Source organism: Pagrus major, chromosome 20 (assembly GCF_040436345.1).
Source record: "Pagrus major chromosome 20, Pma_NU_1.0".
Taxonomy (NCBI): domain Eukaryota; kingdom Metazoa; phylum Chordata; class Actinopteri; order Spariformes; family Sparidae; genus Pagrus; species Pagrus major.
Window position 1 is genome coordinate 16,701,735 of NC_133234.1, and position 15,885 is coordinate 16,717,619.

Genomic DNA, 15,885 nt, shown 5'->3' on the forward strand with positions numbered 1-15,885 from the left:
TATTTTTCGTCTGGTTAAAACGAACTCAAATGTCTTGATTTTAATTTTGACAAAACACCGAAAGAAAACAGCCCCCCCCCCCCCCCCCCCCCCCGTGCTCCAAACAATAAAAGATACCCCAGCAAAAATATTAAACAAAGAGCAGACGCCTTTAAAATTACAGTTCTTGTGCGTCCTCCAGCGGCCGGATATTTACAATGCATCTTACTGGAGCGTACCACTATGTGTAATGGCGGGGTCGCTATCAACACACTCAATCGACTTTTAAGGCACAGCAAACTATCTTTACCATACAAATGTTCTTATTTTAAACTACATTTGTGTGCTTACTTTTACTGCGCAATTCGTTGTCATATAGTCACGATTTTTGAATACTGCCACAGTTGAGTCACCCGTGACGATGGCTATAATGGTTGGGGCTCAAACTTTCTATTTCCTTCGTTTCTATCAAGCTAGCGGCAGCCATGAGGTAAGCTAGATGTCTGGCATTTAAACGTGTTATTCGGTGAAACCAGAAGCTGCACAGGGTTGTTGTTTTTGTCATTTAAGACAAGAAAGGAGCCTCGCTCTCCGTTCGACTCGAAGTGAAGTCAGTTATATCTGCCAGAAAGCACGTAGCGCAGGGCCCGTGTTGGTGAGCTAACCTAAGCTAGCTAAGTTAACCGAGACATGTCACAACATGTTACCGACGCACCACAGGTGCTCAGCGGCGAATCAGCTGGCAACAAGGCAGTCTATTAGCCTGTTTGTGTTGATAGTGGAACAAGCTGATCAATAAACTAGTTAATTACGGAATAAATCTGGCAAGTGCTGTTTTCTGTTTTGTCTCGGTTGGTTATAGGGGTAACCTCATACACTCCAGATGGCTAAAGGATTAGCTAACGGTAGTGTTTACCTCTGTTAGGCATTTTCATATTGTTTTCCCATTTTACCCCTGGTAGTTAAAAGCAAACCTGATAACAGTGTCCAACTCATATAAAAAATACTGCACACCTGTGATCAGTCATCTCTTGTCGAATAATGATGGATTAATTGGCATCTGACATATTGTCGCATCATTTTATTAGTAGTAGTAGTATACCTTGAATTGGTAATGATAGGAATACCTTTATAACTAGCTGATTTACTTAATTATTCAGTTAATTAATTTGTAATTCAGATTTTTGAAAGTGCCAATTAAAGAAACTTAAATGAACTTTGGTCAGCAGTTATAAGGTGAATGGATTGTTTGGTGTTAAATTAATTTTATGATCAAGTAGAAACCTAGATTATACCTGTGTTTCATGCAAATGGTCTAATTCCAGAGACTTCATCAGTTTCATCATCAGTGTTTATATTTTAGTTTAATAACCACATCAGCTTTATATAATGTTGGACTTTAGACCACGAGTTTCTGGGCAACAAAATAACAAAGACTACTACATAACAATTACCATCTCATTCAGAACATTTACCTTTTTAAATTTATTAGCAGCAACTTCAAATTCAGCTTGAGTCAAAAAAAATGAAACTACAGTCTTGTTCGTAGAGATTCTTAAATGCTCCCTTGCACTGTATGAATGATGCATCCTGTAAAATTAATATGTCCTTGTTTATGCAGCATGCTCAGGCTCCAAAAGCGCTTGGCATCCAGCGTCTTGCGCTGTGGCAAGAAGAAGGTGTGGCTAGACCCGAATGAGACCAACGAGATTGCCAACGCAAACTCTCGTGAGTTGTTTACTTTTCATTACAAACTTCTTTCTTATATTTGTGTGATCTGGGTCCCACAGGCCAGCATCTGTAATACACTGTATTTGTACCACAGGTCAGCAGATCCGAAAACTGGTGAAGGATGGACTGATCATCAGAAAACCCGTGACGGTTCATTCCCGCGCTCGCTGCCGCAAGAACACATTGGCACGGCGCAAGGGACGTCACATGGGTTATGGTGGGTAAATGATTTATAAGTAATGTCGCTCTTCTTTTCCACATTTCTTTTAAGCAGATCAATTTAATTTGCTCTGACAGGTTCTACATTTCATCGTGTGCTGGCATGAGTTAGTTCAGAGTTGTAGTTGCCCAATAGACGAGTGAAAGTATTCATTTGCATGTCATTTTATGTTTTTAGAAAAGTGTATAAAATTGGCAACTGTATTTCTGCAGACTTTAATAATTGTATTAATTTGAAGATTACACACTGATTTTTGATAACTGGTTTCATTCTCCCATTTTCCTCCTGCCCAGGTAAGAGAAAGGGTACTGCCAATGCTCGTATGCCAGAGAAGTTGTCCTGGATGCGGCGCATGAGAATCCTTCGTCGTCTTCTCCGTCGCTACAGGGAGTCCAAGAAAATTGACAGGCACATGTAAGTGTGAATTTCAGCGCTCATTGCTGGTGAATAAGCCAGGGTAGTTATAATTAAAGAGGCATCTTGCTTAGAGACGCTCTGAGGTATTTTCTGTTTCTTCCAGGTACCACAGTCTCTATCTGAGGGCCAAGGGTAACGTCTTCAAAAACAAACGCATCCTGATGGAGCACATCCACAAACTGAAGGCAGATAAGGCTCGCAAGAAGCTTCTGGCGTAAGTGGTTTTTTCATTTCAATCATTTTCCTGACATAGCTTACAGGCATTTTTTCCATTAGTTCACCGTGTTGCAGTCAAATTAATTTTCTTGTGTCTCCACCTTCCTTCCACCCAGTGACCAGGCCGAAGCTCGCCGCTCAAAGACAAAGGAGGCTCGCAAACGCAGAGAGGAGCGTCTCCTGGCTAAGAAAGAAGAGATCATCAAGAACTTGTCAAAGGAGGAGGAAACCGCCAAAAAGTGAATCTAAACTAAACATTTTTCGTCTCAGATTCCTCTTTTTCTTGTTAATAAATTTGGATAAAAGAGACTGATTGTGTTGTGATTATTTTTGTCTGCCACAAACACTGTTGCGGTTACCTCTCAGTCTTGTATTGAAGTGTAGTGCAGTGATATAACCCTAAACTAGTATCTTACTCTATTTTAAAGAACGTTAATGTTGTTCATATGGCTGAGAACAGGCACTCAATGCAGCGTTGTGTGTGTTCTAAACAGTCCAACAGGTGGCAGCACTGCACCAGTATTATATTCTACCATAACATCAGACTTCAGTGTTCATTTCAGTCCAGATGGAAAAACACTAAAGATATCTACTGATTTATTTGATCTAATCAGGAGTTTTGCCGCTCACTCCAGAGACTTGATCAGTTTCATCAACAGCATTCAATCACATTTTAGTTCAATAACCACACCATTTATATAGAATTTTCTGGGCAACAAAATAACAAAGGATACTACATAACAATTAGCATCTCATTCAGAACATTTACTTCTTTTAATCTAGTATTGCACACAGTTACAGGCCCTCAGGGAAAAACCTTTGTTGTTGTTTTTCTTCCTCTATATTAAGCTTGTGTTTGTATTAGTAGGAATTAATAGCAACAGTTTTGCCACTCTGCTTCGTCATGCATCTTTTATGAGGCAAAAATATCCATATATATAATAGTTGCTCCCTTGCTGAGGCAAGAAGTTTTTAAGTTTACAGAACACAGGTTATTTATACTCGACCCGCTCTTGGTTGTTTATGTACACAGATGATTGAACACGGAGTACTGCAGCATCTGTCCAAATGTTTCCTTCCTAGGTCTTCGTCTGCCTCTGTGTATGTCTGGTTGTGTGCTTGTCAGTCCTTTTGTGTGTGTCAGTGATGCATTTCATCCATGACTTATCTATTTATCTACTTAACTGTGGGAGCAATCACTTGGTATCATCAACTTCAAATTCAGCTTGAGTTGATTGTAGCTGACATTGCGGCAAAACCTCAGGAGAGGAGAAGAACACCACAAACTTTGGCTTTCCAGTGTGGACGATTAACTTCTCATTTATCACTGACACACAGATGAACTCACTTGTGATTAACTGCTAAAGTTTTAGTACTAAATGATTAACCTACTGATGAATAATTTTCTTCATAAATTATTTTCCCTGCTTCACTTTTCCTGGAGGCAAGTAACAAACCAAAACAATGACTACATCACACCTTCATAAACAGTGGCTGTGTTCCAGCATATAGCCACTGTCGGCCACATTAAACCTGCTGACGCTCCAGTTATCCAGTCGTTCTCACTTCTCGCTCAGGCCTTGAAGGGTTCCTTCTGTTATGCTCCCCGGAGAAGGTGTGACTGAAGTGTTTTGCAGATGCAGCCGTCGCTAACCAGGACAGACAGGCTGCTGCTGTGTGAGTCTGTCTGTGGATGAAAGGAAGAGAATTATGGGGATTCTCCTCAGGTTGATTGAAAGCAGATTATATTCAGCAATTCAGATGGCACCGGTGTTTTGATAACAACATACAATAGCCAGGAATCCAAAAAATGGCTTTTTAGAGTTTTGGACTGAGAAGGAAAGTGTTGAATCTTCTTTTTTTTCCTCTGGAGAGTCCCCTTCCTGTTCACTGGCAGATGTTCTTAAATGTGGGTTGTCGTAGCTTCTGTTTGTGGATCATGTACCATCATGCATAAACAATCACCCACCCAAGGTTTAGAGGCCAGCAGTGAAGATCCCCCATATTTAAAAGGCCTTGAGGAGCTGGAATGAATGCAGCATAATGCCTCTGCTTACCTTGACATCCAGATTTAATTTTCACACTTAACATACTTTTACTAAAATGCAATTTAAATGTATGTAATCCTTACTAAATGGACTTGAAATATATATATATAAGACAAAATCATCCATATAATAAATGTGAGATCTAGGTTTTTGCTGAAGGAGAAAACAGGCTTTGTGCGGCAGGGGCATTTTGTAGCTCGGTTAATGTATTTCTTCATTACCAGTAGGCACTCCTATTTCCTGAAGCGTGAGCCCTAATGGGATTAGATAGGGAGAGGAATATGAGATGAAACGGAGCACCGCTCTTTATTACAGTTGGCCTTCAACCCAGGCAAAACAAATGGAGCCACGCTCAAGAGTTCAGGGGATCGTCAATAACAATTTGAGACGAGAAGATGGAAGTAATTAACGGGAGATTGTTTTATTTAATGTAAAAACAGGTATCTAGCATCGATAAAACATTACCCTGCACTTCCAAGTCTGGCGACCCCATTGAACATTGTGTGTTGGCTTTTCTCTTTTCTTTGGTAGTTACCTACCATTTTGGAATGATAAATGTGGGCATGCGCATAGGACCCAGCTATAATCCTCACCTGACAACACAGTGACAGCTACATTTTATGTCAGGGTACACATATTAACCCCTAACTAGCTGCTTATTAGCATGCATACTAGTAGCATATGGGCTACTAGGCTACATAGGAATAGAACATATTTATGACTATTCTTTTGGTACCACCTTATACAGAGTCATACTGAAGAAAGCACATTAAAGGAACAATTCACCCACAGATGAAAATTAAGCATTTATCTATTCACCCCCGTGCCAATGGAAAGAAGTGAAGTTTCACAGTCCACAAAACATTTCTGGAGCTTCACAGCAAAACAGCGTTGCAGCATTCTCCTAAACAACTGAAGCAGATGGGGACTTGTTGTAAAACGTAAAAAAAAAACAAAAACAAAAACAAACATAAAAAGGTTCCATACAACTCATCCCTCATAATCCAAATCATATATTTACACCCTTGATGCACAGTCGAGCTCGAGCACCCACTTCAAACAGGGTGTGTGCTAACGCTATGAGCTTAGCGGCGGGTGAGTAGATAATGACAGATTTTCATTTTTGGGTGAACTGTTCCTTTAAGATCCCGACTCATTTACAATAACTTCCTTACTTACTATCAATAAGCAGTAATTAGGAGGTTATTGAGGGGAAACTCAAGTAGAATATAGTCATGCAGAATAAGGCTTTAATAAGTGCTTTATGATGACAAACAAAGAGCTATATGCTGCTGATATTCATGCTAACAACCAATGCAAGCAAAATTAATGGTTAGTATATATTCCTTTATATAAAGTGCTACCAAACCTCACCTTGCCCTCTTATCTACCACACCCCACTATTTTCCCCTCTATAAACCATTTACTCTGGTTTCTATATGAAGGGACTTAACTCCATCAGAAAGCACGGGAAGGATTCAGGAGGTTTAACTGTCCGTCTCATGTTCGTCTCTTTCAGGGGATCAGGAGAAGGATTAATAGCGCTCAGCGATACATATTGCAGATCTATCTGACAGACAAAGCTGTCAGATCTTATGTCTGATAGACGCCTCAGCCTATTCTTTTTAAAACCAGGTCATGTGCTTTATACACATCTACACTGACTGCTTCATAATAGCAATCAGCTGCTGCTCCTGAAAAGGGCAGGCTGAACATTATCTCCTGGATTTTTCAAAGGTGCCTCATTTATGTCTTATCATAGTCTTGTTTTGGAAGCAAACAGTGACATTATATGTAAGCAAAGATGCTTCTACTGCACCAGATCCTTAACTGTGTATTATAAAAACATCACTACAAATTAGATATCAAGATTTACATTTGTTTTCTGTTTTTCTAGTGATCTGCGAGCTGTCTGATATTTTGTCAAATGTCCAAAATCCATCCACCATATATGATTGCATTAAAAAATAAAGTGTCTCTTGGGCTGCGGGTGCTTTAATTCGATTTTCATCATAAATCCAGGTAATGTGAGTATACAAAGTCATTCTTTAAAGCACTCTGGTGGATTTGTTTGGATAGCTGTACCATTCAGAATGGCATGGTTTTGCAGTGCAGCCTCCTGCCCTCTGTCTCTGCTCGGGGGTTTCATTTAACAATTCAATTTCACTCCTAAAAGACTATTAAAGTGGTACATATAAACTTGTCAGATATGATTTGGAAAGTACCCACACAGCTTACAATTAGAGCAAACAGAGATGAACAACAAACCAAGCGAAAGGATCAATACAGCTACAGGCAATGCCAGATACAGCAATGTAAACTAAATGCTTCATTTAATAACAAATGAGTCAGCTATGCTCATTCATCAATAACTGATTAAAATGCTAAATAAATCTGTTTTCTGCTGCATGATCACACGATGATTCATTTTGTCACTTTTTTTGCGAGAAGCGTGTGAATTTAATTAATGTATTCAGCGTTTGGTGTTTCAGATGCGGTTTAAAGTACGAACACAAGGATGAAAGAAGAAACAAACCTCTGAGGAGAGGCATGGAGGAGAGAGTTGCAAAAAACAAAAGGCCCAAGCGGAAGTTTAGTGAGAAGAAAACTGTACTTCATCGATGCTTTTAATGTGAAAATCACCACAATCTCAAGATTCTAATCATTAATGACAATCTGCCGGAGTTACGTTTGGATTCCTTCATTTTTTTTAGAAACAACTGACTACGAAAAGTCTCTTGAAAACAGAAACCTAAAATACCTGTTACCATGTGAAGATCATGGATGACAGTTTACATCTAGACAGAAATGTTAACTGTGTCAGTTCTTGAGCTGGAAGGCCAGATGGATTCCCTCATTAAAAGCATAACAACCTGATTCACAGGTTCAGAGGACCATCTGGATGACATTAGCAATTTCTCGCATCTAATCGATGGAAAGAACCAATTTTGATCATTAGGGAAAATGCTGAGTCATGAACGTGAGCTACCACATTAATTAAACTGAACAAAGTCTCCTGATAGTTAGGTGGCAGCAGGGTCATGGGCACGGATGGACTCGGGGGGGGTTGGGGGGGGGACGTGGGCCCCCATGTTTGAAAAAAATGCAAAATGCCCTCCTGGATGCCCCTGTGGTAGATAAAACATGATAAAGTGCCCGCTCGGATGCCCTTCCGGTTGACAAAATATGATGAAGTTCAATCTCTGGCGCCTTGCCCGTAAGTCCACCACTGGTCATGGGTAAAAATGTATAATTATCAATAATAGAGATGAAACCTTAAGACGTGTGCTGTGAACAGAATGTTTGGAATAGGTGGCAAGATCATTAAAGTCATTTGGGCTTGAGATGCATCCTTTGAGCTGTAAATCTTGTCATGCACTGTCATTTTTTTAATTTAATAATTCCCCTTCATGCAGTGTGGACAGTTTCACCAACATCACAACTAAGCGAAGAGAAACATTATTTCCCCAGTATTTCACTGTCTTCATCTTTCTGCTCACTCATCTATTTTACTCCTTCCTTCCTGTCCTCGTCCACCTTCTTTCTCAGAAGCTTGCACTTTCCTTTGTAAAAACATACCAGGCAAGGCAAGACTTATTACCAACTCGTTCCCTGTCTTGCTGATTCTTCAGTATGCTGAATATTCTGCCTTTTTCATCTCTCTATTTGTCAAGACAGAGTTGTTGACTTGGGCGGCGAGAGGAAAAAGTTGCTTCAGCTGATAGCGAGCGAAGCATCTTTAGTAAAACAGAACAGCTCCAATTATCCTCTTATCCCTGCGCCTTGAAGGCCACAAAGTCTGTGACACACTTCAAATTGAATAGATTAGCTTTGCCTCTCCTCTTCACACCAGGACAGGACATTTTACAGGGTCCTTTGTGGGAATACGACTAAATCGAGGGCTTGACTGAATCAAGCCTATCGTAAGGAAAACAATAGGAATGTGAAGTGTGTCTGCATATATATATAAATATATATATTTATAAGAGCTGAGGCGGAGTAGCTGAAAAATTAATATCTTCACATCCACAAATGCGCCGTAGTATGAGCTGTGGGGAGAGTGAGAGCCTGTCCTGTGGAATTTCAAATCCTTTTCTTAGCGACTTAATGGATTTTGAAGTTTGCTTTCAAGATTTTAGAGGATGTTGGATTTAGAAACCATTTAAGGCCAGTGAGGGCTGAGGTCGGGGAGGTGAGGCATGAAGAGGACCTGTGGCAACACACTGTCTGATCATTTATGCCTGAGAGGAAGCACACAGCTGTCTGACTGAGGCGAGGATGCTGCAGGAAGAACTTCTGTTTTTCAGTTGATTTCAATGTCTTCTGTGCATTGCCCTTCAAAGCCAAAACACAGTAACTTGCCTACATATTTGTTCGGGTCCTTTTTGGTCCTGGGTCTTTTTTTTTGTTTTGTAAAATGTTTTTTAATTTCACAATGGTGAAAGTTGGATTACTAAGCCTATACCTACAAAGCCTTCCTTTCAACCTCACTGTTTCTATAGTAGGCTTATATTCTCTGCATTGGCAGGGTAGATAAAAAGTCCTCGCAATCGTGATATTGTTGTCTGTGAGCTACATGGTAAAGTCCTCAGAGGATAGTACAGTACTGTGTGCCATGGAGTAAATGTGTAACAACAAAGCAGTAAGTAACTAGGAAACCTGGACAGTTACGTGACAAAAAGAGTGTTTGCCCAATAATTAGGGAGATAGAAGCTCTGTCTTCTAGTTTAGTGTCGAGATAAATCACCAGCAGTTGTGCAGTCATTAACATGCATGAAGGCTAAAGCAAACTAACCCTTTTAAACCTTTTTGATCAAAGCGATGGATAAAAGCGAGCTGGAAAAGTAGTACACATTAAAAACATGCTCCTCTCCAGCTAAGAGCCACATCATCATAACCTTGTTCCTTAATTGTGCGGCTTGACCTTCCTTGATTTTCCTTTGGCGGCCGAGTCAAGAGGCCAGCAACAACATCAAAGGTTAAACATGTAAGTGGCCATTACTGATGAAAGGGTGAAGTGTTGTTGAGTTTAATCCTGTTGCAGTGTGGAGTGGTGGACTGAAAGCACCCAGAGCAGGTGCAGAGGTGGGGTGGATCTGCAAGACTGGAACTTAGTGTTGTGGTTTCATAAGGTGTCATGGGCTTAATTCAGGGAAACATCTGTGATAACCAGTGGAAAGCCATCTGGCATAGAGAGGGTCACCTCAGTTTATATAAGGATAAAGTTTGGTGATTGCATAACAACATGCATAGTGGGACTTTGACTCATGATTCCGATGATATGTGAAATTCAGATGGAAGGTGGAAAAAATTCCTCAGGAAGCAACTTTTGTTAGGGTCACACCCTCTGGACTGTCTCGGAAAATCTGTCCCCAATTCCTTCGCAAAGAAATCCACAGTCCAGCAGCATTTAACAACTTAAACAAACCTTCCACAGGCTTGTGTAGCCAACGGAGAGAGACGGGGAAGGTCTCAGCTTTCATGTCACGTTACAATCTGCTTACATATGACCAATAAAATAGTGATAATACATGTAAATGACTAAAATGTTATATGTTACATAGAGCCCCTTTAAACATTACAGGAAACCCTTTAACTCCCATTATTTCCTATTTTTCGTTATGTATTGAAGATGTAGCCAAACCTTCAATTTAATCATTCATATTTTGATAGGAAAGGGTCATTTCAAGGTTATGAGCCAGTTGATTGGATGCTCTGATTTGTGGGATAGATGTTAGCTTATGTTTGGTACTTATGTGGGTGAAAGAGGTGCTTGTTGGTTTGATTGCTCCAAGCAATGGTGGAAAACAACTTCAGAGACAAGCGGCAATTTCATTAATCACATGATTTGAAGGGTCATTTAGTAGATTTGTGTATTATTTACTGTATTTGGGGTATTCTGGATCTGGATACAGACTGTAAGAGATGTCCCAAATATCCTCTGATTTCTCTAACAATTACAGTAAAGCTGAATATAATGCTGTAACCTAATTTTAGAGCTAATTTGGCAGGAACACACACAAAGATAATTCCAATTTTACATTACATCCTGTTATAAATTCCTCAAAACATTATAATTTACCCATGAATATACAGTGGTGCTATTTTAACCCATTATTACGTTAATTTGAGCTGTACTTCCGACTGAATACCGAGAAGAAGAAAGAATTTCCTTTCATGCCGCAGACCTCGACTCTCTTTTCATTCAGTGTATTCTAAAGTGACACTTAGAAGTTTTATCTGTAAGACAATGCTTTTCAGGATAGAAGATCATTTTGGAAACCATTCAAATGAAGATGGTTTGAGGCTAATCCATCCATCCTCATAAATAAAACTCTCTTGATCTCTTTTTATTGTGTGTGAGAATAAACAGCAAACCACCCTCGGCCTCCCCTAAAATACTGATTCTATAGAAGCAAAAAGTGATTCCTCAAATCTACCATTCCCAGTGTAGCACGCTTCAAAGACAGCTTTCATGTGTCAAACCCGGGGGCTTCTTTTTCTCCGTCCTGTTCAACGCTGGATATGCGCTGACTTTTCACTATTCAGCCTTGAAGCCCTCCGTGTGCCATCCTTTACCTCTGGACTCTGCCATGTGGTGCTCGTTCCTGTCACTGAAAGCTTGTTTGTGGAAGCGGCATCCTGAGAAAGCGGAGGTAGCCTCAGCAGCAGGAGATGAGACCATGCATTAAACATGCTGTCTCCGTGTACCTTCTTCATTTTTAATGGTCCAGTTGGCCAGGGGTCTGGAAGAGTGTAAACACGACTGGAACCTGAGGATGGTGACAACATAAGACAGGGAGGAGGAAGACACACCTTAATTTATTTTTCAAAATCAGGAATTCAGGTCTTCAAAGGCGACAGATGGAGACAAGGGGGTGATACTCTCTTTCTTTTAAAGGTCCAGTGTGCAGGATTTAGGGGGATCTATTGGCAGAAATGGCTGACTATCCAAAGGTATAAGTGTAGCCACACACAAGTCTTCATGACAGAGCTGACAAATCTCAATTTCACCAATTTATTCTGGCTTTTCTGGCAAATGTATAATCACCTGAAACTAAGACCAGTTGTATTTTTGTCACCTCTTCCATCTCCATGTTTTTACAGTAGCCCAGAAAGGACAAACCAAACACTGGCTCTTGAGGGCCTTTTGCATTGTCAGCAGCCACCCTAGAGGAGGGTGCGGCGAGGGGTATTTTGCTGGTTGAAAGCTTTTGTTGAGTTGTGTACTTACATTATCCCAAATGTTTCCAACTATGCTCAAACCCAGACTCCAGGTAAAAGTGTGTGTCATTTGGTAGCCTGTCACTATAACTTGCAGGATAGTTACGTTACGTCAGATAGATTTTTATCCGCAGTGGTGGTTGTTTGATGGTGTGTTCACCACTAGCGAAGTGTGGTTTGACCACCGAATAACTTGTGTTTATTGGTGTTATTCGCAGGAGTATTTATTTGCCCTTAACAGCCAGATTAGTGTACTGTACATTAGCCGTAAGCTAGCAAGCAATGGCATGCAGAGGGTCTGTTTATCTGTGTGTTTGCATTCAGGTCAATGACTAAACTCAGCACTCACCTGAGACTCTGGTTCTCTTTTCTTTTTCTTCTCTCCTCTCTGTAAAGTTAAGTTCATTAAACTGGCAATAGACACGTTTTCTGCTTCAGTGTATCCTTCTGAAGTAAATCTTGATCGCAGGAAAAGAGGGGTTAACTGGTGATCACGTAAAGTACATTTCACCTCCATAAACACCTGACGACAGAGGTCACCTCCGTGGATCGCTGCTGCTGTCAGGTTGATCAACAGGAATGAAAAATCCGATCAGTAGTATGTCAGTGTTGCGTTATAGCTTGTTTTTGCTGCCATCAAGTGATCGAAAAAAAATAAACAAATGCAGTTTTAAATGGAAAAAGGTTCTTAAGAGGTCACTAAATTTAGTTATTACTACTGAAAAAACAAAAATATGTTGACAAAATATGTTCAGGACTTGTTTAAGGCGGTTTCGCAGGCCCTGACATGCCACACATGACATACTGTACTATAGTAGCTACACTATAGCTGCAGCAGATTTCTGATGCACACTTTGCAATGAGTCAATTCGAAGATGTCAGTGCTCTGCCCACTCTTTCTTTAATATACTGCTGCTGCACTAATAATTTGCAAATACCGCTGCTCATAAAGCATCTCATAAACCCTCCAAACCAACACTCCACCCATGGCCCCATGTAACCCTTATCGTCACTCCCCAATCTCTGTTCTATTGAGCCTGGTGTGACACGGTCGGAGCATATCGACTCTGTGTGTTTTCACATAATAAATCTGTTCTATGTGAGCCGACTGACAGAAGGAAGCAGTACTCCATACTGAAGCTGAAGCAAGATTTTCATATTTCAAACCTTGTATAGATTTATGTGTAATATCCTCTCACGGATGGTAATAGAAAGCGAGGGGAAAGGAGATTATTTTTTTATTTGCTGGTCTTTGATTCAGGGGTCTGTGAGGTGCTTTTTCTTTTTGTCTGCCAAGCACCAGAAAGCTTTATTTTCTCTCTGACAGTGCTCTCTTCTCCATCTGCCTGCCTATATAATCAAGTGTGCTATTTTGAGCACGGATTTTCTTCCAGAATTTGCATTTTGTGCTATATTCCTGCTGCCTGTTGACGCCCTTGTGCTGCGATCGTCACCCCTCCTGTGAGTCTGTCCGGCAGCTGAAGAAGTGAGCGTGAACATTATAGGAAAATGAGATGATTGTGTAACAAATCACATATTTAATGAGCCATTTTCATTTCTGGAGCAAACGTAATACGCTCAGGACCAGTCGCATTTGTTGCCCCTAACTAAACACTTAAGTGTCTGGTCGTCATGTTGATGGATGTAGCGTGAAAGAAGAGTGAAAATGATTTACTAAGGGAGAGACTCAGCCCTACATTCTGTGCTCATCGCTGCTGTTTGAAAGAGAAAGAAAATCCCAGAGAAGGATTTCAACCTCCTCTGCTCGTGGTCATGAAAGAGACAGAGAGCTCAGTGGCACAGTGAGTGCTCCGTGCCATCTTGAGCACCAAAGTCAGCAATTTTATAAAAATGTACGAGTCATATACGGGGCTTGATGTACTGCCAGCTGCACACATTTCTGTCTCTCTCTCTACAGAGACGGAAATCACATTTGATCCAATTTGATAACAGAACTGGGTCATGATTTGAGAAATGTTCCTCACACCACAGCAGGGACACACACAACACACACATGCAGACACACAACACTCTCTCTGCCAGCTTAGTCTATGGCCTGCCAGCAGCTCCTCCATTGCCAATTAATTTTATTGGGAGTTAATCATATTATTTATGGTCATTAAGAACAAGAAGTCCTCTCAGGCTCGGCACTGTCAACTCAAATGAAAGATCTCGGTGTAATTCTGTGGCCGTGAAGGGAGGCAATTGCTGTTTGGATTCAATAGCTTATGAATTTAGGTGTGAAATTACACATTCAATGAGGTCAAAGTGCAGCCTGTCAGTTTTAAATTAGGGATTTTTGGTACACAGTCTGGTAGACAAAAGAACCATTTTATGTTTTTACCTTACAGTGTTTTTAGTCATCTCTCTGTCAAACCCTCCACCACTTTGGTCCAGACTGAAATGGCTCATCAACCACTGGATTTCCAATTATTGTGACTTTGGCAAACCCCCAACATTTCATACTGTAGCACCACTATTAGGTCCATTACTTTGTTTTATGCACAAATTCCTGACATTCTTATGAGCCTCAGCTTGGTGTTTTGGGCTCAAAAAAATGGCCTTCACCTCAACGTGGTCAGTGTTCATGTCTTCAACAAACTGATTAAAGAGTGAATATGTCGCCCAGTCTTCCCGCCATTTATCACATCAACTCAGGAGGAAGTGCGGGAGACAGCGCTACTAATTAATGTCAGGGTCACTGTCTGATTGACTGGACAGAACACAGTGAGCCACTTCATAGTCCACTGTGAGCGTTCTAGTGGAAAGTACATTTACTCAAGTACTGTACTGTAAGATTTTACAATGTAACATATGATCAATCCATTAAATATTATGCATTTTTATGGATTCAAGTACCAAACAGTGTTTGAAGAACATTACACTAAGTCTACCTCAGTCATGTTGAAGTATTGCTCACATGTTAATGCATTGAAGGAAAGGTTCACCCAAAAATGAAAATTCAGTCATTATCTACTCACTCTCATGCTGATGGAAAGTCAGATGAAGTTTTGTAGTCCACAAGACATTTCTGGAGCAAAACAGCATTAAAGCATTCGCCTCAACAAATTAATTAGATGGGGACTTAAAAATTATTTTAAAAAAACAACAACAACTGAAAGAAAACATAAAAGGGCTTCATAAAGTCTCTGGAAGCCCCCAAATCCCAAATTGATTTTAAAAAGATGTTAATCACACCCTTTTTTAAGCCGAAACCTTCACTGTAGCTGCTAAACTAAAAGCTTGCACCCCACTGAGGCGGGTGCAAGCTTAACTGAGTGTTGTGTTTTTTTTAAAGTAATTTGGGATCTCAAGGCTTCAGATTTAGATCATGCCAGAAGAGCTGTATGGAGCACTTTTATGTTTTCTTCTGATGTTTTAAAACAAGTCTCCATCTACTTCAGTTGTTTAGGAGAAATGCTGCAGCGCTGTTTTGCTGTGAAGCTCCTGAAATGTTTTGTGGACTATGCAACATCATCTGACTTTCCGGATGTGTAGCTAATAACTGAATTTTCATTTTTGGGTGAAGTTACCCTTCAATAAAATTGGTACAATATAATGACACTGATGAGGTCCATTCTGCATAAAAGCTACTTTTACCTTCGATACTCATGTGCATTTTGTTGTTGTACATTTTTAATGCAGTATTTTTTTTCTTGTAATATAGTAGTGTCGTTTTGCTACTTCTTCTTAATTGGCTTTACAGTAAATCCAGCATTTATGAGCAACACAGTTTAAAGGACCTCTTTAATACATGTAAGATACTACAAGTTGTTGCATAAACCCCCTTTAAGAATTCAGTTTGAACATTGTGGCAAGTGAAATGCCTTTTTCATGATCTTCAGAGCTAAACACTGGAGTGACTTTTGAGAAGGAGAAAGACACTTTGATTTGTCTTTGGCAATAATAATTATTCATTAATCCAGACTTAGAATAGCAGCACAGATTTAAAGCTGCAGTATACAGTACTGCCTTTATTGATAATACCTTGGCAGGCTGAGGATCCAAATATCTTTTCTCAAATAAAAGAGCACACAGTTTGACAGTTCA

The 15,885-nt window shown here is 40.2% G+C and overlaps 1 protein-coding gene across 1 annotated transcript; it reads left to right on the plus strand.

Moving 5' to 3' along the window:
• Nucleotides 1-427: 427 nt before the first annotated feature.
• LOC141015798 (large ribosomal subunit protein eL19-like) lies at nucleotides 428-2,872 on the plus strand. Its single transcript, XM_073489988.1, has 6 exons — nucleotides 428-469; nucleotides 1,601-1,707; nucleotides 1,805-1,927; nucleotides 2,224-2,344; nucleotides 2,451-2,561; nucleotides 2,680-2,872. The coding sequence occupies exons 1-6, from the start codon at nucleotides 465-467 to the stop codon at nucleotides 2,804-2,806; spliced, it is 594 nt and encodes a 197-aa protein (XP_073346089.1). The 5' UTR covers nucleotides 428-464; the 3' UTR covers nucleotides 2,807-2,872.
• Nucleotides 2,873-15,885: the final 13,013 nt, after the last annotated feature.